Here is a 26,752-nt window from a genome sequence, read left to right on the forward strand (position 1 = left end):
TCTGTTGTTGTTGTTTTTCTAATGTTTATTTCTTTCTGAGACATAGAAAGACAGAGTGCAGGCTGAGGAGGGTAGGAGAGAGAGGGAGACACAGAATCCAAAGCAGGCTCCAGGCTCTGAGCTGTCAGCACACAGTCCCATGAGAGGACCAAAACCATGAACCATGAGCTTACGACCTGAGCCAAAGTCGGACGCTTAACTGACTGAGCCACCCAAGCGTCCCCCTCCTTTCTTAAAAGTAATCTCTACACCCAACATGGGGTTTGAACTCACGACCCCGAGATCAAGAACTGCATGCTCCACCTACTGACTCAGCCAGGCGCCCCAAATCTATTTCCTTCTTGATAGCATTCTTAGGAATATGATAGTGGTTTCAACATTATGATTTGTTAATGAGTTCATTCGTTTACCAAACATTTATCAAGTGCCTAAACTCTATCATATTGATAAATAAGACTTGTCGGTCTATCACTTTACCTTTCTGTGCTCGTGATCAATCATGACATTATGGGGCTTCACATCTCTGTGCATAATTCCCATGCTGTGACAATAATCCAGGGCCTGTAGGAGGAACAGATAAGAAAGAAAGAGCCTGCTTAAGAGTGACTTTCTTCAAGTCTTCTACTTTTTTCACCATAGGTTTCCTTGTAGCCTCACAAAACCCCTGTGAGTCAAGAACAGGACAATCACTCCCACAGCTCTTCTTCAGAGACTTCCTCAAGATCCCACAGTCAAGAAAACTCCTAGCCTCTGGACTTCAAGTTCTGTCCCTGCACTGTTGTTTCAACATCCTTTCTGTTGAAAAACACCGAAAGAATATACCAATTGCAACACTTCCAGTATCTCCCCCTTACCCAAAGGCTGGATCATTTTCAGAAACACAGGCCCCTCAAAACAAGAAAACTGGTCTGTTCTACAAACCTCTCATTCAAAGAACAATAATCTTCTAGCAGCTAAGAGCACACAACAGAGGTTGGCAGATCACAGCCCATGGACCAAATACGGCCCGCTGCCTCTTTTCGTGACTGTTTTATTGGAACACAGCCACACCAATTTGTTTACGTATCATCTCTAGCTGCTTTTGTGTGACCACAGGGATAGTGTGAGAAAGAACCTATGGCCCACAAAGCCAAAAATTTTATTGTTTGTCCTGTACCTGATTTATTACATCAAATCCGATTTGAAAACCATGTCCAATCTCAAACTAAGGTGAACTGAGTAGCATAACCTTTGGGGTTTGCTAATCCCAGCCTTTAAGCCAGCTGATGTCATTGGCTAAGTTCTTGTCCTTCCTGAAGGGCAACTTCGGTTCCTATGGTTTCCGGGGCTAGACAAGTATATCCTTTAACTTTGTGAAGTCACGCCTGTCACAATACTGCAGGAGCCAATGGAGAGATCAAATATCTCTGTTGGGATAGCCTCTTTAGGGTACTACTAAAATTCAAATGCAGGCTTTATAGCAACCCTCATTTAGTAAGAATCTTTAGCCACCTCTTCACAATTTTCTCATCTATAGAGATGATCTTAATGCTTACTAGGAGCAAGACAATTGGTGATCTCATGTTAGAAATCAAAGTCCACTCTAAATCAGCAATCTTTGAGCAGAGATTTACATAATCCTTAGGACGATGACCCTTTGAGGGCTGAGTTGGAGTTTACTGTTTTACTTGTAGAATTTTAAGTAAAATAAAGTATACCACAAGCCAGCATATCAGAAGTTATTTTTGTTAAGTTTTGACAATCTAATTGTAACTTTCACAGGAGTACGATGGAGATTACAAGTATTTTTTAAAGGGGCCCCAGCTCACTTCCAAATACCATTTCCAAAGCATTCTAAATTATGTTCCTACTAGACTCTATTCCATAATGCTTACATTAGCGCAGGGTTCTGATGCTATTAACTAACTAAACACTTACATGAAGAGGCCCCTTCTTTCAACATACTTTCCAAAGTTAATTCACTGGCTTCTCCACAGTTAACTGGACCATTTAACAAAAGGAAGAGCAAACTAAAGATATTTAGTATCCCAGGTTCCCTTACCTTCAGAATCTCATACATGTAAAATCGAATATCATAGTCTGTTAACGTCTGGTACAATTGCTGTTAAAGACAAATGCAACATATAAGCCGTGAAATAATGCTGATAGGAAGGCAATTTCTCATCTTTGTTTGTAGTAATTCAAACCAAGACTTGGCTCGTTTGCTACCGTTCCAGGATGTGTGTTCATCAGTCTCTACTTCTCCAACAGAAACTTACTTTTTAAAAGAGATACTTTGGGTATTTAACTCTATATGCAAAAGTGAAGACTTAGTTAAACTTGTATTGCTTAAGCTATAACCCACTGTTGGGAACGTACCAATTTACACATGCAACATGCACTGATACCATACATTTGAAGTTTAGTCTGCTTTGCATTTACCTCCAGACCTTCCGATATAAGGCATTTTGGCAAATACACACCTTTCCTTAGTAGGGAACTAACCCACCTTTGATGTATATAGTTATATAGGCACTATGGGTCACCAGCTGGTATGCAAGATGGCTCCCTGCCAAATCTGTCAATTTGACAGAACTATTCCCATCCCAAGTTGAAAGTAAACTCTGAACTGTTGTGTATCCTTTCCAGGTTCCAAGAAGCTGCAGATTTTTTTTTTTAAATCTATGTATCATTCAGCTGTTAGTGATATCCTGACAGTTTTCCTTCAAGTTATCATTCTGCTTCTAAAATACTTACTTTCCTTTTTTTCATCCTCCCAGCAAAGGGTTCACAGGATTCACCCGTTTACTGACACATAACATTCTTACTACAGGACTGTGAAAAGGCAAGTCAAGTACCTTTACAGCTTGTAACCCCAGAGAGTGCCCACATTCCTCTGCTGTACTCGAATTGAGAACTGTTTGAAATAAGGAGGCTACCAGATGGGCTGGAAGTCAGAGATCTGTTGTAGAGGTCGGTGTTATGCCAGAGTTTGTACCATGCTTCTCTACCCACCCCCTTTTTGAGATCTATAGCCCAGAATTTCTGAGGGATCCCAAGGTATAAGCAGTCCTTGCTTGTACACACACAATGTATTCCTTCTCGAATACAGTTGTTTTAACGTGAAATCCCTACAGCCAGATCCTGACTGAACACGTGCTGTGGCTTTTATTAGGTTTGACATCTGTAGTAAGTGTCAAATGAATGGTAAAGGTGGTGAGAAGTAAATGTATTGGTAACTAAAAAGAGCACAAAACAAACAAAAGAGTGAAATACCACGATGTGGAAAGTAGACATTGCTTCTACGTGAGTTTCCCTATCTTAAAATAAGGATAAATTCTCTATCTTAAGTAAGGATGAAAAGCTCTTTCGAAGCATGTTAGAAGGAAGCTCTTCTAACAGTAACATTGCTAAAAGGCTTTCTATGTGGTCTAAAAACCCAACACCTTGAAATGGTTGGTTATATATTATACCTTGAAGTCTGTGTTGTTTACGTGTTCAAAAACCAAGGCAGGGGTTCGTGACTAGGGGAAAGAAAAAGAAAACACACATTAGCAATAGCCCTGGCAGCTTTAGTAGGCACAATGTTGGCAGATACTACGTGGTGAATTTGGTAGTCCTTGCCTCAGTAGTAGGAAACCCTCTATTGCTACGAGCCCTCCCCACTCTGATCACCACCACACTTAGGTCATTTTTGGGATGGATTTCAAACAGAAGACATGGAGCTGAAGTCTCACCAGGCTCTAGGCAGCCCGACAATGCGCCCATCGCCCATCGGCATCGGACCTGAGTTTGCAAAATGGATTAACACATTTCAGTTTCCAGTGCTATCAGTCTCTTAGCCTAGAAGAATAAGAAATAGTCTGTGGGTGGAGGTCTCTTTGAAAGAAAGACCCAAGCTAGTTAAATGGTATAACTGATTAAGCACTTTTAAAGCAGGACTTAACGGTAGAGGGGGAAAATAAAGAGGCCAGTTGTGCTCCAGGTCAAACACCACCTCAGCCCTGGTGGGCCTTGCCAGCGCCTACCATACTCACCACAGGGTCTTTTACAATGTCTGCCAGTGTGATGATATTGGGACCGCCTCGTAAATTCTCCAAAATCTTTATTTCACGCTTGATTTTCTTCTTCTTTACTGGCTGAAAGGGTAAAAGTACATCGGTGAAATTATTTCAGAGTATTTCAACATGTAAATGTAATACATAAATGGCTACTTATGAGCTCTTTGAAGGAAAGGGTATGTGTCCATCTCCTCTCTGAATCCCCTTCTCCTAGCCCTGTGCCAGGGATTCTGCAGGGACTCAGCAAATGTTGAGTTGAAAGAAAAAAGATTTCATCCCAAAGAGCAAACCTCTGCAGAACTAGCATTTAATTCGTCATCAATCATAGCATGGTAACTTTTTATTTTTTTTTAATGTTTTTATTTTATTTTGAGAGAGAGACAGAGTGTGAGCGGGGAAGGGGCAGAGAGAGAGGGAGACACAGAATCTGAAACAGGTTTCAGGCTCTGAGCTGTCAGCACAGAGTCCGACGCGGGGCTCGAACTCACAAACTGTGAAACCATGACCTGAGCCGAAGTCGGTCGCTCAACCAACTGAACCACCCAGGCGCCCCGCATGTTAACTTTTTAAAACTATACAAACTAGGACTGTAAGTTATTAGTAATACTAAGACATAGCTTGTAAAAGTCTCTGACAATTAGGATGAAACATGGGCTCTTTCCATTCCTTCCTTTAAGTCTATCGACTTCCCCCACCCTACAGAGGGGAAGTCAGGACCAACAGCAAGGATGACCAAATCATCTTTGTGTAGCATAACTTTGTGGTTAAATGTGGGACTTGGAATCAGACTACGTAACGTGAATCTTACATTCATTGCTGGCTGTGTGACTAGGGGCAAATTACCTAAGTTCTGTAAGCCTTTCATTATGGGTAAAAATGATCGACAAGAGCACATATCTCAGAATATGGCTGGGACACAACCCATAATATCTGCCTAGCTTTATCACCAATATTCCTATAAATGAGCTGCTGCGTCCATTTTAAAAAGACCACTCTGCAGAGTCCCTTGAGTATATCTCCCATGTGCCTTTGTCCTCACCCATCATTTCTACATCGGTTCTCGTACAGAAATCCTTTTCATTTTTCTGGGGTGGGCTTTGGTCCAACTGCACTTCCTCCACAAAGCCTTCCTTCTAAATAGTCTAAAACAGTGATAGTCCAAAAGGAATACAATACAAGCCACATGTGTATTTTAAATGTTCTAGTACCCACATTAAAAAAGTAAAAAGAAACAGACCACATTAATTTTAATATATTTAACAAAATATATCCAAAATCTTATCATTTCAACCTGTAAATCAATATAAAAATTCTAATAAATAATTTATATTTTTTTTGTGCTAAGCCTCTGGAATCAATTATATTTTATCCTCACAGCATATCTCCATTTGTACTAGCCACATTTCAAATGCTCAAAAGCCACACGTGGCCCGTATCTGCTACACTGGACCATGAGGTTTTTCCCAGGGCATCAGTCACCTCAGACTATTGATATTCTGCATAGAATTCTTAGAAATTGTTTTAAGTATGTTTTGTCTCTTCATCAACAAGATCAGTGGTTACCAAACTTCATGATCAACAGTCACCTGGATTTTTTTTTTTTTTTAAAGTTTGAGAGAAAGAGAGCAAGAAGAGGAGGGATGGAAAGAAAGGGAGAGAGAATCCCAAGGAGACCCCACACTGCCAGCACAGAGCCCATTACGGGGCTCGAACTCACAAATGGGGAGATCGTGACCTGAGACGAAATCAAGAGTCAGACGTTTAACTGACTGAGCCACCCAGGTGTCCCTAATAGTTACCTGTGTTCTTAAATATACAGATTCCCAGGTCCCACTTAGATCTGCTGAATCAGAATCTTGAGAATGGAGTTAGAGAGCTATTCTTAGATATTTCCTAGGTTGATAATCCAGGTCTAGGAACTACCAAACCATACTGTAAATTAACCTTGTCTTAAGTTCTAAGCAGGAGGTACAGAAACAAGCAAGTCTTGGAAACAGACCATCCTCAAAATCCAGCTTTGTAGTTATGCAGCTTTGGGAAAAGCACTTAAATGTATCTGAATTTTTTTTTTTAATGTTTATTTACTTCTTGAGAGAGAGAGAGACAGAGTGCAAGCAGGGGAGGGGCAGAGAGAGAGAGAGAGAGAGAGACACACACACACACACACACATACACACACACACACACACACAGATCTGAAGCTGGTTCTAGGCTCCGAGCTGTCAGCACAGAGCCCCACATGGGGCTCGAACCCACGAACGTAGAGATCACGACCTAAGCCAAAGTTGGATGCTTAACCAACTGAGCCACCCAGGCACCCCAAATGTATCTGAATTTATAACTTGCCTTGTAGAACTGTTGTAATGTAAATATCACAGATAGAATAGGGCCCAATGCAAAGTAGACAATATATGGAAACTGTTACTTATAGAGACTCCCATGGTCTACATTTAATTCAATCCACAGCTTTTAGCCTTGCTTCTGTTAGAACTCAGTACACTGACTGAGAAGCAAGCTGATGAGAAGTCTCCTCTTTTTGCTTCAACTATCAGATCTTTGTGATCTGCTAGAGTATCTGGGAGATCTACTTTCCAGGGACTAACCCATCAATCTATCACCTGTTTTCCACTAAATCACTATTTTCCAACTGCCAGCTATAGCTAAGGCTTATAGCTAAAACTTACAGCTAAGCCTACTGGTTAATGAAATTTTTTTCCTACAGAATCCTTAAAATCTGTGAACTTACAAGGCTGGTTTGTGATAGACCAGGCGGGTGACTTAAACTCTAATTTAATGTGATCAACGCAACTATTTTGTCTTAATAAATAGGTAGGAGAGATCAAAAATTTTAAATAGAGTTTATGAACGAACTTCATCTATATTTACAACCATCTTTCTATATAATTACAGTGAAATATACAGTACAGTTAGGAAAAGACTGGGGTACAAAAAAAAAATCTTTCCAAACCCCCCTTCACTCAAAATCATCAATGACTCCCAACAACCTAGAAGAGAGAAAAATCATGTTACCTTTTTTTTTTTGTTTTTTTGTTAAAGAAAGAGCGAGAGCACGCACAGGAGCAGAGGAGGAGGCAGAAGGAGAGGGAAAGGGAGAGAGAGAATCCCAAGCAGGCTCCACGGAGCCTGAGGCAGGGCTCAATCCCAAGACCGTGAGATCATGGCCTTAGCGGAAATTAAGAGTCTGAAGCCCAACCTACTGAGCTACCTTTTAAGACTTGAAGGAAATGCAGAGATTATCTTTTCCAGCTGACCACCAATTAACTTTCCTTTCCAAGTTCACCTTCCATGCATGGTCACTCAACATCTTCCACAGGAAAGATTTCTCTCACTTATTCCTTCCTCTTTTCTTATCTTGTGGATTCTTCCCTTCTCTACTCCCACCCATACCTATCCAAATCCCCCCATTCAGAGCCTGAAAACAGCTCCTGGGAGCTTTCCCTAACCACCAGCTTCTTCTGAACTGTGAGACCAACTATTTGTGCCTTTTATGACACTAGATAACACCTCACTTTATTTTACCATATCCCTCTCCACATACATATCATCCTACAATTTACACAGAATTTCAACCTCTGAAGTATATTTCTATATACAGATTTTTTTTTTTTTTAAGTTTACTTATTTATTTTTGAGACGGGGGGAGGGGCAGAGGGACAGGGGAAGAGAGAATCCCAAGCAGACTCCGCACTGTCAGCAGAGCTCAATGCGGGGCTCAAATGCACAAACCATGAGATCATGACCTGAGCCAAAACCAAGAGCTGGACACTTAACCTACTGAGCCACCCAAGTACCCTCTATATAATTTTTTATTTGATCCCCATAACAACTGAGAAAGACAGAGAAAGCAAGATTATCTCATTTGCACAGATGAACAAAACATCTTAGATTAAAAGGATTACCAAGGTTAATTACTTTTAGAGTTTGGGTTAGAATCCACATGTTCTAATTTAGGGCTTAGTTCTGTTCCTACATGTGACATATAAGACAGATAAACTTTCTGGTTCCCAAAAGGTATGCCAAGGCATCCCCCACAAATTCATAGGGGTTCTGTGAGATTTTTAAGTTTTGAGGGAGATATCAATTAATATCCAAATCCGCCAGGGAAGGAGTATACTACCAACCTGAGGTTGTTCTTAGTTTCAACATTAGATTGCACTACATTCCTTTTGATGGTGTATTTTTGCAAAGCTGGGTTTTCAGCCCTTCCTGTGACAAAAAGTAAGTACTACACAAAAACCAATGTTGAAAAGGAAATGAGTCTATTAGTGTCCAAATGATTCCAACATTCGAGAAGCTGTGCAGTGATCAACAGATGTATATATCCCAAAGCTCATCAATTATGGTCATATAAGCATAAAATAAATTATATTGTCTTTCAATTTCTGTGTATAACAGTTTAGTTTTTAAAATTTTTATGAAGTTATTTATTTACTTACAGAGAGGGAGAGCGAGCGAGTCAGGGTGTGCACATGTGCTCGAGTGAGAGAGAGGGAGAGAATCCCAAGCAGGCTCTGTGCTGTCAGTGCAGAGCCTAACTTGGGGCTTGATCTCATGAACTGTGAAACCATAACCTGAGCCGAAATCAAGAGTTGGACACTTAAATGACTGAACCATCCAGGTGCCCCAGTGTATAACGTTTGAAATGGCACCCAAGTTAAACATTTTTTTGTTTTTTGGACTTAACTACTTAAAAGTTACTGACTCAATATGGGTGGCTATAAATTGATGAAGTCTGGGAACCTTTGCTTCTCAGTATCAAATATGGGAAAGTTCCTATAGCAAGGAACTATATGCTAAGTTCCTGGCATATGACAGTGCACAGTACAGTCGTAAGTAACTTCCAAGTTGCATGTTGGTAGCCCCCTGGCCAAACCTGGCTTACACAGTGTGTGTATGTATGTATTTGTTTATGTATTTATTTTAGAATGGAAAAGAGCAAGTGGGGGAGGGGCAGAGAGAGAGGGAGAGAGAGAATAACGAGCAGGCTCAGTGCTGTCAGCTCGACCTCACGGACCAAGAGATCATGACCTGAGCCAATATCAAGAGTCAGATGCTTAACCGACTGAGCCACCCAGGCACTCCTGTAGTGTTTTTAAAAACTCTTGAGCCAACATTTAAAAATCAGGGGAATTCGTGTATAAATACAAATTTTTATTTCCTTTTTGGAGAAGAGTATCAAGCAACACTGGACCTCCACTACTGCGAAGTTATTACCAGCCGGAGCTGGAGCACACACAGCAGTGCCCGTCGCAGGCACTTACATCACACTAGCTGCGCAGACGGCAACTGCCTGCCATTTAAAGGCCTGCGTTTGGACTCCTTAGCCTCACACAGAAAAGGTAACAACTTACTGAAAACAAAAGGATGGAATATAACTGAAAATATAGGAAATCAGTATTAGGCAAGACCTAGGAGAGAGAAGATTGAACCTTTACTCCCTTCCTCTGCCACAATCTCGCTGAGCTGTATGACTTGAGCCAAATTGCTTCTTTTGCTTCAATTTCCTGATCTGTCAAATAAAGACAACCTCTTCTGGGCGCCTGGGTGGCTCAGTTGGTTAAGCACCTGACTTCAGGTCAGGTCATGATCTCACAGTTAGTGAGTTCGAATCCCGCTTCGGGAGAGCCCCACTTCTTTCTCTCCCTCTCTGCCTCTTGCTCACTTGAGCCCTCTTTCACAACAACAACAGATAACCTCGTCTATCAACTTCAGAGAATACAGTATAAAAGTGTTAAAGCATTACAAAAACCTTTTCAAACACTACTTTAAAAAAAAGGTATCACTATTATTTAAAAATCTAAATCCCAAATACTCCTGAAATTATAATCTCTTTCTTCTTATACTCACCTTGAGAATTTTAACAACAACTTTTTCATTATTTGTGATGTTGATGGCTTCAAATACTTCACTGTATTTACCCCGGCCTAATTTTCGAACGAGTTGGTAGTCATCTTGATTACTGTGAACAAAAAAAGTCAAAGTCACAATGATTTTAAAAGTTCAAACTATAAGGCACTAATTAACTTTAAAAACTCTACTACCAGTAGGAGTAAAAGAAATAAAAGGCATTTCCAATAATTCCCAAATTGGTTTCTCTGTATTTTAAAAATCGGGCCATTAATTAAAAATGTGTGTTCTAAATCCTAGAATTAGAAAAGTTTAAGTCTTTCAATTATTTTTTCAAATCCCACACTGTTTACATTTCTACTGGCATGCCACACATAGCTACCTTATATTAGGATTTGTTATGTATTTATATCCAACAACAGACAGCTTTCCCTTGGAGGATAATTTTTATATACCTCTGGCCTCTCGTGCCTTGGCCCGGTGTCGGCACCTAGCAGGAAGTCAATTCATGTTGTAAGAATATTTCAATTCAGCCACACATTAGAAGCAGATTTTTCATGGACCTTTTTGCAGGTAAGTGGCTTTCAAACATATAGGCTTGACTACCCACTTGCCCTCCAAGGCAAACTCTGAGGACAGTCCATGTAAAAAGTTTGCAAATCACACTACAGATCATGAATCATAGTTAGGGGCCTCTTCCTCTATTTTTACCCATATTCCATGACCACTAGCAACATCAGAGGTAAAAAATAAGGGAAAGGCCAACATTTTATCCCTGCCTCTGATTACAGTTTAGATGACTTTGCTTTAAAGAGTAAGTCAAAATTCTATTTACTCCTGCTGGGGGCACTGAAAATCCAACATGTAACAAATTAGCCATCCATTGTCCTCAAGCAGCCAAAAAGAAAGTGAAATGAACAGACAAGGCAGATGGTACTAAGGACAACGGACACTGTATTAAGGCAGGTCTGGGGGAGGAGGCTCTTAATTCTGGTGGAGTTCTCCTGTGGCAGACACAGAAAACAAATGTATGTGAGCCAAGAGTGCCATGCCAAACCTCGGAAGGGCTGTTTAGTGTTATTTAAGCAGAACTAAGTGCAAAGCACTCAATTCAAAGACAGTGGTTCAAATTTTGTTAGCAAAACACAAGTATTCCTAGAATTTGAAGCCTGTGACAAGTGAGGAATTGTTAGGTTATCAATAACAACATTTATTGATATTGTACCACTGGTTCTTGATGGTATCTATGAAGCACACTGTAACTCCTTGTGCAGAGGCAATGCATTTACTTTTAAGAATCACGGCCCAATCAGGATTACATACCCCCTTGTGTCAATATTGGGAGACTATCTTTAACCACTTACAGGTTATATACATCACATGTGAATAGATATAAAATGTAGCATGTGGGAGCTACTGCTTTATGCATTTCCAAATTGCTTTCTTTTGCACTGGATGTCAAAATGCTTTTATCACAGTTAGTATGACCTGATCAATTAAATACCTACATGTTGGGACAAGAGATACAAACATCCAAATGAGACTGCAGAGAGAATAGGGGCAAACACAACTACGGAGGTAGACTGCAACTGTTCAAAATGGAATTGGGGCTTAAATCCACGTTACACATGGCTTGCTTCATGGTAAGAGTAAACGCTGATAAGGGTTTAATTTTGTTTCTATCAGAAAGAGGACATCTTTCTGGAGAACTGTTTCATCCTTCAGTATCATCATGGGACAACATTCTCTGACCTCAAAAATACTTTACGTAAGAGTATGGTTTTTAAAATCTCTCAAGTATTAATTCTCACCTAACTACAAAGCCCTTAGGTGAGACAAGCTGACATGTAACTCTTTGTTACCAGCCTTTTATCCAGAATATGTAAGTCCAAGGAAAGAATAAGAGACAGAAGTAATTTTTAAATGGTAAGCCCAACAAAACTGTTAATTTGCCAAAGCAATACGTTGCTTCTTCACTGCTGAAGAAAACACAAATCAGGTTTTAATCTTGAGGTTTATAAATGCAGTAAGGAAGGATTCCTAACACAAATTACTCAACAAGTACACAAGAATCAACCCTATGAGTGAGGACAGTGAAGTAAGAGGAAATAATTACCCCCACTCCACCACATGTGACTCATAATCCCAGTACTCTCGGGGTCTGTGCGTATTAACATCTGTGTAAACTCTGGCCCTGCTTGGCACGGGTCCCGACATGTCAGACAGGTTGGCGAATGAAGGTGGACTTGATGTTTGGAGATCTGGCAGTCAATGTGTTCAGAAGCAGCTGGGGGTATGACCTTGTTTCAGACCTGTTTTCTTCAAACTGCAAACACAAAATGCATAAAGTCCAAGGAATTATTTTTAAAAAGCATGTGTGAAGAAAAAAAAAACCATCTTATAATAATGGCCTCAAATATACCTCTGACTCTGGGAATGCAAGCTGGTGCAGCCACTCTGGAAAACAGTATGGCGGTTCCTCAAAACACTAAAAATAGAACTACCCTACGACCCAGCAATTGCACTACTAGGCATTTATCCATGGGATGTAGGTGTGCTGTTTCAAAGGGACACATGCACCCCCATGTTTATAGCAGCGCTATCAACAATAGCCAAAGTATGGAAAGAGCCCAAATGTCCATCGATGGATGAACGGATAAAGAAGATGTGGTATATATGTGTATGTGTACACACACACACACACACACACACACACACACACACACACACAATGGAGTATTACTCGGCCATCAAAAAGAATGAAACCTTGCCATTTGCAACTACATGGATGGAACTGGAGAATAGGTATTATGCTAAGTGAAATTGGTCAGAGAAAGACAAAAATCGTATGACTTCACTCATATGAGGACTTTAAGAGACAAAACAGACGAACATAAGGGGAGGGAAACAAAAATAATATAGAAAAAGAGAGGGGGACAAAACAGAAGAGACTCATAAATCTGGAGAACAAACTGAGGGTTACGGGAGGGGCTGTGGGAGGGGGGATGGGCTAAATGGTTAAGGGGCACTAAGGAAACTACGCCTGAAATCATTGTGGCACTATATGCTAATTTGGATGTCAATTAAAAGAAAAATAAAAAATACAACAAGCTAAAATAAAAAAAATATATACCTCTGACTCTTCTACCTATTAACCAATGACTAGATCCCAACTGTGTCAACCACAGTGTTTCCTATTACCCGGAAAGTAAAAGAAAAAGAAAAAAAGAGAAAGAAAACAAAAACAAAAAACAAGAAACATACTTAAAACCATGCTGGCCCTAATTCTATTCTGCATCATCTAAAGTTTGGATGCTCTTTATAAGACAGCCTGGAAGGGAAAAATGGCACTGAGGACAGACCTATCAACATTACTACCATTTATACATTCCACAGAAATCATTGGCAAGAGTAGCTTTCCATAGCTCAAGTAGGAGTGCTAAAAGACTAGATAGAACAGTGGCAAAGCCGGGAGTACCAACTGTTAGCCTGACTCCAATGGTTATGAAACCAGGAAGGGAATAAAGACATACATCAAAGTTCAATGTCTTTTTGTAACAATCCAAATCATTCAGGAACCTTGCATAATAATCAGTAGATCCTTAATTATAGATCCTTAATCCTTCAAATTGTGCCATTTGAAAGTCATACTTGATTTCATTAAATTTAAAAACAAATAATTTCCTCCTGATTTATTTAATACAGGAGGAAACTTAATAGAAACTGGTAGAAGACAGTAATATATGTTACCTGAACTAATGCAAAATTTGACATAAAGGGAAAAGTGGTAAACTTTTAGAAACACGCTTTCTACCAAATCAGTAAACTAAGTCTAGATAATGGGTAAACTGTGATGTCTTCCCCTGACCATTCGAATCTATTTATCTTTTCAGAGAATCCTACAGCATTTGTTGATCCCCTTTACTCTGCATTTAATTAAAAATGTATTGGGGCGCCTGGGTGGCTCAGTCGGTTAAGCGTCCGACTTCAGCTCAGGTCACGATCTCGTGGTCCGTGAGTTCGAGCCCCGCATCAGGCTCTGGGCTAATGGCTCAGAGCCTGGAGCCTGCTTCCGATTCTGTGTCTCCCTCTCTCTCTGCCCTCCCCTGTTCATGCTCTGTCTCTGTCTCAAAAATAAATAAACATTAAAAAAAAAAATTAAAAAAAAAATGTATTGAGTCTCCAGATTTTATAACCTGAGAACGTATCACTTATGTAGGTTTCTGGCTAAGGTTGTGTAACCTCAACTTAACTACAAGGAAACATTGGACAAACTGAAAATGAGGAAGCTTCTATTAAAAAGGAGCAGTGAGGGAATGGGGCACCTGGATGGCTCAGTTGGTAAAGGGTCAGACTCTTGATTTCAGGGTCATGCGTTCAAGCCCCATGCTGGACGTGAAGCCTACTTTACAAAGGTGGGGGGAGGGACACTTGGGTGGCTCAGTGGGTTAAGCACCTTACTTCAGCTCAGCTCAGGTCATGATCTCACAGTTCATGAGATGGGTTCTTGAGTTTGAGCCCCATGTCAGGCTCTGTACTGACAGCTCAGAACCTGGAGCCTGCTTCGGATTCTGTGTCTCCCTCTCTCTCTGCCCCACCCCTGCTTGCACTCTGTCTCTTTCTCAAAAATAAATATTTAAAAAAAAAAAAAAAGGGGGGATACACTATATCCTCAAAAATGTCAATACTATAAAAGAAAAAAAAGAAGGCTAAAGAGACATGACTATATACAATGTCCTACCCCTAGACTGTATCCTGTACTGGAGCGGGAGAAATGGTATAAAAAAAAAATACTATGAAATCAAATGATAAAAACATTTAGATGGTAAATTACATGTGCACAAGAGTACAGTCACATAATAAAGCAAATGGGGTAAAAAAATATTACAATAGGTAAATCTGAGTAAAGGGGATACAGATGTTCTTTGTACCACTTTTGTTTTTTGTTGAAATAACGTGATTTATAAAAACTGGTAAAATACACATAACATAAAATTTACCAATTTAACCATGTTTTCTTTAAAAAAAAAAATACAAGAATTGCAGGAGCTATAGTTAACTCCCAGCCTCAGAGGGCCAATCATGGGTGGACATGACATTACAAAATGAGACCTCATTTTTTTCTCTGGGAAATCACCTGAGTCACGTGGAAAACATTCCCCAGTTCCCATTTACTAGTCCATGTATCTATCAGTCTTATCACCCAGTCTTCCTCTGCTTTCTTAAGGCCTTGGCATTCTCTGTGAAGAGGAGAGCAAGACTACTCACTAATGAAACTCCTGAGATTCTCAAGTACTTGTTTGACCCTTGCAGCTTTGTGCCTCATCAGCTGGGACCTAATTAATGAAACGGCGGACTTGATTCTCCAGTGGGAGGAACTGCTTGCAGTTTTGCAACACCGGGAAGACGTGCTTCACTTTACTATCATGCATACCAAATAATCTGTTTATAGTAAGACAGTCATTCACAGGAATTTCAAATGGTTGGCTTTCATGAACTATATAGGGAGAAGAAAAGAGAGAGTCCTTGAACTGTACCTCAGCAACCTCAGATAAATAAAATGGCACAAAGAGGGACAGAAGATCAGTGACAGGCTGGGGATAAAGAGGGGAAGTGAAAAGATAGGAAAGAGAACTCATTAAAGATAAACATTTTATTTAGAAATAGTATTTCACTTGCAACCTCTGTAAATATGTATGTATGTTCATATACAGCCTAACAAGAAAGAAATAAAGGGACAGCCTAATTTTCGCAATTACTGATTGGTTCTTTCATACATTCCTTCCTTTGTCCATCCCTTTATATGAGCATCAACTATGAAAAAACATCCTGCTAGTCCTTGGAAATAGAATAGCAAGCAAGGAAGAACAAGGGTGAGACAAAAATGCCTTTAAGATTTTATCTGCAAACTAAGGATAATGGAAACTCATTGAGGAGTTGTTTTTTAAGTAGGTTACATTCACGCCCAATGCAGGGCCTGAACTCAGGACCCTAAGATCAAGACCCAAGCTGAGATCAAGAGTCAGACATTTAACTGACCAAGCCACCCACACACCCCTCACTGTTGAGTTTTAAGCAGAAAAGTGACCTATGTGTACATTTTGAAGAGTTCACTCTGGCTGGATGTGGGACAAGCAGAGGAACAGATTTAGGGAGAAAGAAGACTGTTAACAGTGACTTATGCAGGAGCAATGACGAAAGCTTGCCCAATTGTGGTAGCAATGGAGATAAGTGCACAAATTCGAGGAACAAAATTTGTGGTGTAAAATCAATAGTTCAGGGTCGTCTAGATAATGGGGTAAAAAGTGGGAGGTGACTTTTAGATTTCTGTTGATACCATTTATGGAGACAGAAAACATTCTGGAAGAGAGCTCATTCATCAGGTTTTGGACTTAAGGTTAAAATGGAGGAGACATTAAAAAGGATGCTGAACAAGCAATTAGATATTCCAAGTCTGGAGCTAAAAGAGCCTCTCAGCTTTAAATATCTAACCCTCACAGCAATTCTATGAGGCAGCCATTTCTCTCCCTAATCTACAGATAGGAAAACAGCCTAAGTAAGTTTAGTAGCTTGGCCATAAATATCCAGGAGAGAGTTGGGATTCAAAGCGAAGGTGGCCGACCTGCAAGGTTCAAGTGTTTGCATTCCCATAGAACTGGTCACTTTGTATCTCATATACAATAGTCTTCAAACCTTAACTTCCTTGGGGCACCTGGGTGGCTCAGTCGTTGAAGCATCTGACTTTGGCTCAGGTCATGATCTCAGAGTTTGTGGGTTTGAGCCCCATGTCGGGCTCTGTGCTGACAGCTCAGAGACTGAAGCCTGCTTCAGATTCTGTGTCTCCCTCTCTCTCTGCTCCTACCTCACTTGAGCTCTCTCTCTTTCAAAAATAAACAAACATTACAAACAAACAAAAAAAACTTAACTTGCTTATTAGACACTTAGCTCCCTGAAGTCAAGATGCATGTCTGATTTATCTTTTGACTTTACAGTAGCCAGTTCAAGGCTCTGCATTTTGTAGGGTGTTCATGAAATATTATATGTTGACCAAATCAAGGCTGTTTCTTTTCAAAAAATGAAATGTAATGAAAATGAAATTTGCCTCCAAAAGGTAGGGTAGCCCTATTCTGGCAATCTGGTACAAAGCTAGGAGAATCGGGAGAACAACTCAAGGGTTCCTGAGTTGCTGTTCCCTTTGCATGCACGTTCTCTCTCTCCCAGTATTATAGTTTCCTCTGTTCATAACAGGGCCACAGTTAAAATTAAGAGAATATTGGAGAAACTTGATGTTAGCAATTTTTACAACAGCTTGTTTAGAAGTTGGTGAAAGTACCTGAGTCCTAGATATCCTGATGATCAATCGTCCTACCTAGTGTTCGTAATACAAGCATATCCTAAGAAAATCTGACTTGAAGAAAAAGTATTAACTTTCTTAATAATTCCATTTTAAATGACCTAACTTCATCCTTACTGTCTCGTATGATTGCATAAAAGGAGGTGTAATTTTAGCTGATAACAATTTCATAGGCCTAAAAAGCCTTCAGAATGACTCTGAATACATGGCTATGTTTTGTTTGTTCATGCTTAGCCTAACAGAAGCCAATTAATCAACTGAAAAATTATCTTGTTGGTAAAATTTTCTCTATTAAAGTCAGACCACACCTACAACCAAAGCCAGTTATATGGCTCTGTTTGACCTATTCTTTAATAAAATGCCAGTAAATGAAAACTCCATCTAACTATGAGGCTAAAACATGTACTGCCAAAATCATAGGTTTATCAACATAAATGGAATATAGAACTAATTAATTTCTATTAAAAACTCTTCTCGCCTTCCTCAATCTGTCCCTCTAATCTCTTCTACTCCATGTGATTTCTGTTTTTCAATCTGGCAACTAAAAAGAAAACTGGAGGCTTAGTAAATGATCCCAAACCAGAAAACTGCATGTCTGATTAATCATCGTACCAATGTATTTTTATAAATAAATTTCCCAGCAGAACTGGAAAAGATTATTCTGGAACCTTAAATTTAAAAAGTTAAGTCCATTTTCAAACTTCAATACAGTTTTACTAGTTCTTTTAACCCTAATGTTTATGAGGGTCTCCATCTTAAAAACAAAACAAAATAAACCCTCCCAACCCTAGATAAGCCATAGTGAATGAGTAATATCTCATAATCATCTAGACGGCAAAGATTTCTATGGTAAAAAATGAGGAATGTGCTTATATTGCACTGACTGCATGATTTAAGAATGCTTGTTCAGAAGAAAAGCAGTTGTATAAGGAAAACAACACCTTTTCAGCACTGCTGCAGAGAATCAACTCTTCTTCCTAGCAATCAGGCAGCATACACTGCAAAGAGATGATTTGTGGAACAAACTCAGGGAGAACACAACTAGATACTTGTGACTTGCAGAAGCAAAGACAAACAGTCATAGAAATTTGCCTTTTCCCCTTTCAAAGTGGCTATGAAATGAACACAAAAAAGCAGGAGTTAACACAATCGGAATTACTTGTTTCATATGTCCATAGTTCCCCTTAATTTCCCATTCTCTCTTCCTTTCAAATCAAGAGCAGAATGTCCACTCAGCAAGCATTTATTAAACAATTATTATGTATCAGGAAATGTGTGCTATTGCTGGGAAGGGATTATTTCTCTAGGCCTTGGAGAATAAAGAGAAACTATCTCTGCCCTTGACAAAGAAAACAGACCATCACACTCTCAAGCGATTAGTGCTTGAAAGAGTGAAGTCTAAGATGCTCTGCAGGAATTGAAGGGAATTTAAGTCACCCACCAACCCAGTGTCATTCATTCAACAAATATTTATGGAGTACCTCAAAGTCTGGGGAAAGCTGCCAGGGAAAAAATAACATCTAAGCTTAGTTTTGAAGGATGCACAGAAATTACTCAGATGAAAAACAGTAAAACAAGAAATTGAAAAGCACAAGACTTTAAACAAGTTAAGAATTTTAAAGACCTGTAACGTTATACCCTAAAATTACCAAAGGCTGGCATACCTTGTCATTCCCTATAAGCAGCACACCAGATCAGCATTCCTTTTTTTTTTTTTAATTTATTCTGGGGGTGGGGGTGGGGGCAGGAGGGCGGGTGGGGGAAGGGCAGAGAGAGAGAGAGAGAGAGAAAGAAAGAAAGAAAGAGAGAGAGAGAGAGAGAGAGAGAGAGAGAGAAAACGAATCTTAAGCAAGCTCCACACTCAGTGCAGAGCCCAACACAGCCCAACGCAGGGCTGGATTCCATGACCCTGGGATAGTGATCTGAGCCAAAATCAAGAGTTGGATGCTCAACTGACTGAGCCACCCAGGCACCCCTCAGCAATCCTTTTATATCTCGTTTGAAGAACACTAGAGAACACTCTACTCGACTATGTGTGCCTTAACAAAAAATTATTAACTCATAACCACTGCAGTTCAGATCTCATTCTCTTCCTTTCTCCACTCATACAAATAAGTTCTACTACAGAGGTCACAAAGCAAAATGCCTAGAAAGGACAAATAAAGAGCTAGCGGGTGTAGATCCACGAAAGTGTAATTGGAGCTTCTCAAAGTAAGAAACCCAGATTTTTGCAGGTAATTTCCCTGTCTTCAGTAATGGTGGGCTAGGTTATTTGGGTCAATCTTTCCACTGAGAACAGCTAAAAAGAACGGATTAAACACACACACAAAACACACTCTCTCTCACACACACACACATATATACACATTCTTGTTTTCTCTCTCTTAAATAAAACAGATAAACAATTATAGCCTATAGTAAAGAGAAAATGAGAACCCAGAGAAGCAAGCAAGCCCAAAGGGTCTTTGTTGATCCCTGAAAATTAGAATTTTGTTCTGACAGGAACCAGAGCACAGGGCCCTCAAAGGGTAGAAGTCTAATAGGAGACTTTCATAATAAGCTGACTTCAGAGGATTAAAACTTTAGGGTGAGAGTGAATGAGAAGTGGAAGATCCAGGAAAGAAATACAACTCTATGGAGGGAATATCAGATTAAAAAAATTGTTTTCAGGTGGTTCCTGGACCTGTAATGTCCAGATACCTGATATGAACAAGCTCTCTGTGGGGGGGAAAAAAGCACCTTGCTATTATAGACCTCGAATGATTCCTACAAATAATTTTTCAAATAGAATACACAGCCTGTACTCAAAGATAACCAGGTATTGACAGAAAAGACTACAAGGGTAAGACCTGGCAGAAAAAAACCGAGAAAAGACATACAGAGACTTCTGATCTTATTAAACTCAAACCAACCACGTTGATGATCTCACGGTTTGATGATGAGTTTGAGCCCCACATCAGGCTTTGCACTGAACACACAAAGCTTGCGTCAGATTCTCTGCCTCCATCTTGCTTGTGTGTTCTCTCTCTCAAAAATAAACATTAAAAAAAGTTTTTTAAAAATTAAAAAAAACATGATTATGCTTATAGAAATATGAGATAAGCTTCAGAATACTAGCAGGGAACAGGATACTCTAGAAAGTAACAGATTTCAAAAAGTGAAAAGAACAAAATAGAATGTTTAGGAAGAAATAAAAAATAACAAGTGAATTGATTTAAGAGTAAATTCAACAAAGTTGAAGACAAAACTAAGAAATAGGAAAATAGGCCAGTAATTATCCAAAATATAGCAGAAAAGTCAAAACTATGGAAAAGGAAGAAAGGAATAATACTGTGAAATGGTTTAATATACTTTTGATCAGTACCAGAAGAAATTGAGAAAATGGGAGACAGCAAGGGCAATATATATTTGAAAGAGGTGTAACAGCTGAAAATTTCCCAGAAGCAATCAGACACAAACACATTCCAGAAGCCAACAAATTCCAGACAATAAATAAAAAGAAATCCACAACTAAACATACAATAATAAAACAGCAAAGACAAAGACAATCTGAAAAGCAAACAGAGAAGTTAGATTACACTCAAAGAAGCAACAGCAGAACAGCTGATTTTCCAAAAGCAACAATGAAGCCTAAGACAGTTTAATACCTTCAGCGTGCTAAGGAAAAAAATCTGCCAAATTAAAATTCTACATCCAGCAAAGATCTCTAAAGAAAGAAGATAAAAAATAATCCCGGGAAGTCCGCGTGGCTCAGTTGGTTGAGCATCCAACTTCGGCTCAGGTCATGATCTCACAGTTCATGAGTTTGTGCCCTGCGTCGGGCACTGTGTTTACAGCTTGGAGCCTGGAGCCTGCTTTGGATTCTGTGTCTCCCTCTCTCTCTGCCCCTCCCGACTCAAGCTCTGTCTCTCTCTCTCTCAAAATTAAACATTAAAAAAAAAAAAAATGGGTATATATAAGTATATATATATATATAAGTATATATATATATGTAAGTATACACACACACACACACACACACACACACACACACATCCATCCATCCATCCCATTTGGAAGGTCTGTGTTGAAGGAGAAAGAGCAAAAAAAGAGAAAAACTATGGAAAAGTTCAAGCAACCTTTGACTATTAATATTAGACTTTGGTCAATTATGGCTCCAAGTTTAATACCTACAATGGTATCTACTTATATAACAAAAATACCATGTATTTCAAAACTAGAAAGTGGGGGGAAATAGAATGATAAAAAGAACCAAAAAAAAAAAAAAAGGGGGGGGGGGAAGAAAAAAGAAGAAAAACCCCAGAACATAAACAGAAAAAAGTTAAACTGAAATATGGCTAATTATATTCAATATAAATGAAATAAATTATCCAGAAAAAAATAAAGACTGTCAGACTAATAAAAAAACACATCCAAATGAACTAGAATAACGAAAACAGTTCTGAGAAAGAAAAATAAAGCTGGAGGAAGCACACTATTTAAGTTATTTACTACAAAGCTACAGTTATTAAAAGTGTGGTAATGACAAAAGGATAAAACAGTGGAGCAGAATGGAAAGTGCAGAAATAAATCCCTACAAATATGGCCAATTGATTTTTGACAATGGTACAAAAGCAGGTCAATGGGAAAAGGGTAATCTTTTCTCTAAAAGGTTTTAGAACATTTTAACATCCATATGCAAAATCATGAACTTGACTCTAAACCTCACATACCTTATACAAAAAACAATTCATAATAGAGGCACCTGAGTGGTTCAGTCGGTTGAGCATCCGACTTGGGCTCAGGTGAGCTCCAGGTAGGGCTTCGTGATGATAACGCAGAGACTGCTTCAGATCCTCTGTCTCCCTCCCTCTCTGCCCCTCCCCTGTTTGTGGGCACTTGCTCGCTCTCTCAAAAATAAACATTAAAAATAACTCATAATAGATGGTGGATCTAAATACAAAATGAAACATTTTCAAAACTTTAGAAGAAAATATTGTGATCCAGTGGCCAGGAATTAGGATTAGGCAGAGGTCTTCAAACGTAACAGCAAAACACAACCCATAAAGATAAAAATTGTTAAACTGGACTTTATTAACATTAAAGTATTTCTCCTCTGTGAGAAGCACTGTTAATGGAAAAATAAGCCAGATGGGGAAAATACATTTGCAAATCACATATATGATAAAGGACTTATATGCATAATATATAAAGAATTCAACAATAAGAGAACAACCCAATTAACAAACAGGCAAAAGATCTGAACAGACATTTTGCAAAAGAAGATCTACGGATAAGCATATGAAAAGATACACAATATTGTTAGTCATTAGGGAAAGTCAAATTAAAGTAAAAATTAAATACACTACAGACCTACTAAAATGGTTCAAATAAAAAACTGAGAATACCAAAAGCTGGTGAGGATGCAGAATAACAGAAACTAATTCATTCCTGATGGGAACACAACACACTATATAGCCATTTGGGAAAACAGTTTGGTTGTTTCTTATAAAATTAAACACTTACCATACATTCTCTTAGGTATTCCCACTCTTAGGTATTTTATTCAAGTGAAAACCAATGTTCGCACAAAAACCTACAGGTGAAAAGCTGATAGCAGCTTTATTCATAATTGCGAAAAAATTGAAACAACCAAGATGTCTAACAGGTGAATGGATAAACGAATGGTGGTACAAGCACACAGTGGAAAACAAACTACGATTTAAGCAACATGGATGAATTTTAAATATATGTTTCTAAGTGAAGAAGCCATATCCAAAAAGCTACATAATATATATTTCCATTTGTAGGGCATTCTAGAAAAGGCAAGCCATAAAGACAGAGAACAGAGGAGTGATTGCCCCAAGCAACAAAATTGTTTTTTCATACTGTAGAGGTGGATTTATTGCTCTAAGCATTGTCAAAACCCACTGAACTGCACACCACAAAAGAGTGAATATTATTGAATGCAAATTCCTAGCTCTGTCCACTGACAGCACCTAGAAGCAGTGTCAACAAGTAGCAATGACGATGACTACGCCCAATCTTGGGTTTCTCAATAATTTTCTCCAATAAAAGAAATGACAGCTCCTTGGAGAAATGGCTGATTCAAGAATGGGGCAGGAAAAATACAAGATAGCCTGGCAAATCTTGTAGTCGAAGGGACATGAAAACCAATGTGAAAGAGCATCATTGCCAAAGCTTGAATGATAGAACGATGGAATTCGATCATAACCCTAAAGAGTAAAATAAATATCCATGAGTCCGCCCTATATAAATAATTACATAAATTTTGAAAATCTTCCCTACATAAGAATTCCAACTTACATATACATTCAGGAAGAAATAGAAAATCACCATTAGGACCAGAAACAGTAAATTACTGCGGCCAAGATCCACTGACAGATGCTTAACTTGGGGAGCAAAACTTTTAGGAGAAACAGGATTATCTGCATAGCCTCTAAGTATCTCCTCACTAATCTCTCTGGTGGTTTTAACACAGTCCACAAATATTCCCTCAAAGAACTGGAACTTAATGTTTCTCCCCTTGAAGTTGGGTTGGACTTAGAAAAGACCTTCTAATGAAGAAGTAGGTAGAAGGAGAAATAATAACTCTAGAGTAGAGAAACATGGCAGACACGACATAAACATCACTAACAATAAGTTACGTTGGCATCATATAACCTTGATGCAATGTGATAAGAAAGACACGCCATCTCTGTGGTATTCTTAAAAATTCATAACCATAATCTAATCATGAGAAAACATTAGTCAAACCTAGACTGAAGGACATTCTACAATTTTACCAGTCTTTCCCAAAAGTGTCAGTCTTGAAAATCAAGGAAAGACTGAAAAACTGTCACAGACTGGAGAAGACTAAGGAGACATGACAACTAAATGTAATGTAGTATTCTGGATTGGATCCTGGACAGAAAAAGCACATAGCTGGTAAAATCCAAATAAAGTCGTTTAGTTAGTAGTATTGTACTGTAGTTACTTTTTTTAAGTTTATTTATTTGTTTTGAGCATGCATACATCAGCAAGGGAGGGGCACAGGGAGAGGCAGAGAGAGAATCCCAAAGCACCATGGAGCCTGACACAGGGCTCGATCTCACGAATCATGAGATCATGACCTTAGCCAAAAATCAAGAGTTGGACACTTGCTCAACTGAACCACCCAGGTGTCCCTTGTTAACGTCTTAGTTTTAATAAAGTGTCACAGTTGTGTGAAATGTTAACACTAGGGGGAACTGGCAACTCTTCTGTAAAGCTAAAATTATTTCAAAATCAAAAAAGTTAAATACTGGGGTGCCTGGGTGGCTCAGTCGGTTGGGCGTCTGACTTCAGCTCAGGTCATGATCTCTCTCGCCTTTTGTGAGTTCGAGCCTCGCATCGGGCTCTGTGCTAACAGCTCAGAGCCTGGAGCCCCCTTCGGCTTCTGTGTCTCCTTCTCTCTCTGTCCCTCCCCTGCGATTACTCTGTGTGTGTGTGTCTCTCTCTCTCTCAAAAATAAACATTAAAAAAAATTTTTTTTTAAAGTTAAATACTGACAATACTTGATGTTAGAAAGGATGTGAAACAACCACTCTCAGAAATGTTGATGGGAATGCAAAATGGTATAGTTGTTCTGGAAAACTATTTGGCAGTTTCTTATCAAGTTAAAATTACATTTTTCAGATGACCCAGCAATCCCAATCATAGATATTTACCCTAGATAAATAAAAACTTATGTTCATAATAGCCCATACATGTACATTTACAGCAGCTCTATTCATAATCAGCAAAAAATGTTAACTAAATGGATAAACTGTGGTCCATCCATACGATGGAATACTACTACTCAGCAACGGAAAGGAACCATTGATCCAACTTCAATGAAACTCAAAGGCAACATGTTGTGTAAAAAACAAACACAAAAAAAATCCAGTTTCAAAATATTATACATTGTTTGATTACATTTATGTAACATTCCTTTTCTAAATTTTTAAAATACTTTTTACAAATGTTTGTTTATTTTTAAGAGAGAGAGAGACAGAGCATGAGTGGGGAGGGATAGAGGGAGAAGGAGACACAGAATCTGAAGTAGGCTCCAGGCTCTGAGCAGTTAATACAGAGCCCAACACGGGGCTTGAACTCATGAACCATGAGATCATGACCTGAGCCAAAGTCGGACGCTTAGCCACTGAGCCACACAGATACATTTATATAACATTCCTGAGAAGATAAAACTATAGTGACTGAGAACAGAATAGTGGCTGCCAGAGAATACAGGTGGGTGGCTGGGAGTGACTACTGAGGGTACATGACAGAAGTGATAGAACTGCTCTATGTCTTGGTTGTGATGGTGGTTACCTGAATCTCTGTGTGTGTTAAAATCCACTGAAACTGTATGCACAAAAAGGGACCAATTTTACTTATACTGATATTAAAAATAAAAAATTTTAATGGGTAAAATATCATATGCTGTATACTAAAACAAAATTTAACATAGCATTAGTATGAACAACTTTATGCCAGTAAATTTGAAATTCTAGAGGAAAAAGAGTTACTAAAACTAATACAAGAAGAAACGAAAACCCCAAGTAGTTCCATAACCTGTTTAATCAGTACTGTAACTGTAACCGGTATCAGTTTACAACCTCTGTTCTAATGTCTTTTTTACTATTGTTTAACATTTCTAACACTTTTAAAAAGTTAAAAAAACTTGAGCGCCGACTTCAGTTCAGGTCATGATCTCACGGTTTGTGAGTTCGAGCCCCGCGTCAGGCTCTGCTGACAGCTCAGAGCCTGGAGCCTGCTTCAGATTCTGTGTCTCCCTCTCCCTCTGCCCCTCCCCTGCTCACACTCTGACTCTGTCTTTCAATAATAAATAAACGTTAAAAAAAATTTTTTTTAAGTTAAAAAACTTTTAAAATGTTAAGCAAATGCGTACTGAATATGCTTTTTCCTCCTTCTCTGTGCCTGTAATTTTATGACCTCCAATAATGCCGGCTAGGAGAAACTCTACTCACCCTTCAACAATCAGCCAAGTTTTATATCCACGATGAAGCCTTTCCATGCCTCTCCCAAACAAGCCAAACGTTCCTCTATTAGACCAAAGCACCCCCATATACTCATTACATTATCACGTTTTGTTTATGCAATTCCCTCTCCTCAACAAATTATAAAACCAAGAACCTAGACCATAACTTATTTCTCTTGGTATATGCCTTATATTTATCAAAATGCCTAGCATGGTAATGTATTCCATACATGTTTGGCAGACTGAATATTAGGACAGTAACAAACAATATTTTGTCAAAAATCAACTTTGCTTGCGTACGGACCTGTTCATGCTCAAAATCGAGGAAAGAAGTTTGGCTCATCAAATATGATGAGTATTTGATCTACAGCTAATTTTATTTTTTAAATGTTTGTTTATTTATTTTGAGAGAGAGGAAGAGAGAGCATGTGAGTGGGGGAGGGGCAGAGAAAGAGAGAGAGAGAGAGAGAGAGAGAGAGAGAGAGAGAG

General features: G+C 39.0%; 1 protein-coding gene across 6 annotated transcripts in view; it reads right to left on the bottom strand.

Moving 5' to 3' along the window:
- Nucleotides 1-26,752, bottom strand: part of CSNK2A1 (casein kinase 2 alpha 1) — a 51,569-nt gene that overhangs the window by 13,649 nt on the left and 11,168 nt on the right. For 3 of the 6 annotated variants that reach the window (XM_049650996.1, XM_049650998.1, XM_049650999.1), the window contains 6 exons: nt 12,025-12,234; nt 9,909-10,020; nt 4,017-4,118; nt 3,453-3,503; nt 2,042-2,101; nt 478-561 (listed from right to left, as the gene is read on the bottom strand). In XM_049650996.1, coding sequence (XP_049506953.1) covers nt 478-561; nt 2,042-2,101; nt 3,453-3,503; nt 4,017-4,118; nt 9,909-10,020; nt 12,025-12,125 — 510 coding nt within the window. In that variant the 5' untranslated portion in view covers nt 12,126-12,234. Of the gene's footprint in view, nt 1-477; nt 562-1,156; nt 1,288-2,041; nt 2,102-3,452; nt 3,504-3,716; nt 3,823-4,016; nt 4,119-6,948; nt 7,046-9,908; nt 10,021-12,024; nt 12,235-26,752 lie in introns of those variants that run through there. The other 3 variants (XM_049651000.1, XM_049651002.1, XM_049651001.1) reach the window with 3 other exon arrangements.

Source organism: Panthera uncia, assembly GCF_023721935.1.
Source record: "Panthera uncia isolate 11264 chromosome A3 unlocalized genomic scaffold, Puncia_PCG_1.0 HiC_scaffold_11, whole genome shotgun sequence".
Classification (NCBI taxonomy): Eukaryota; Metazoa; Chordata; class Mammalia; order Carnivora; family Felidae; genus Panthera; species Panthera uncia.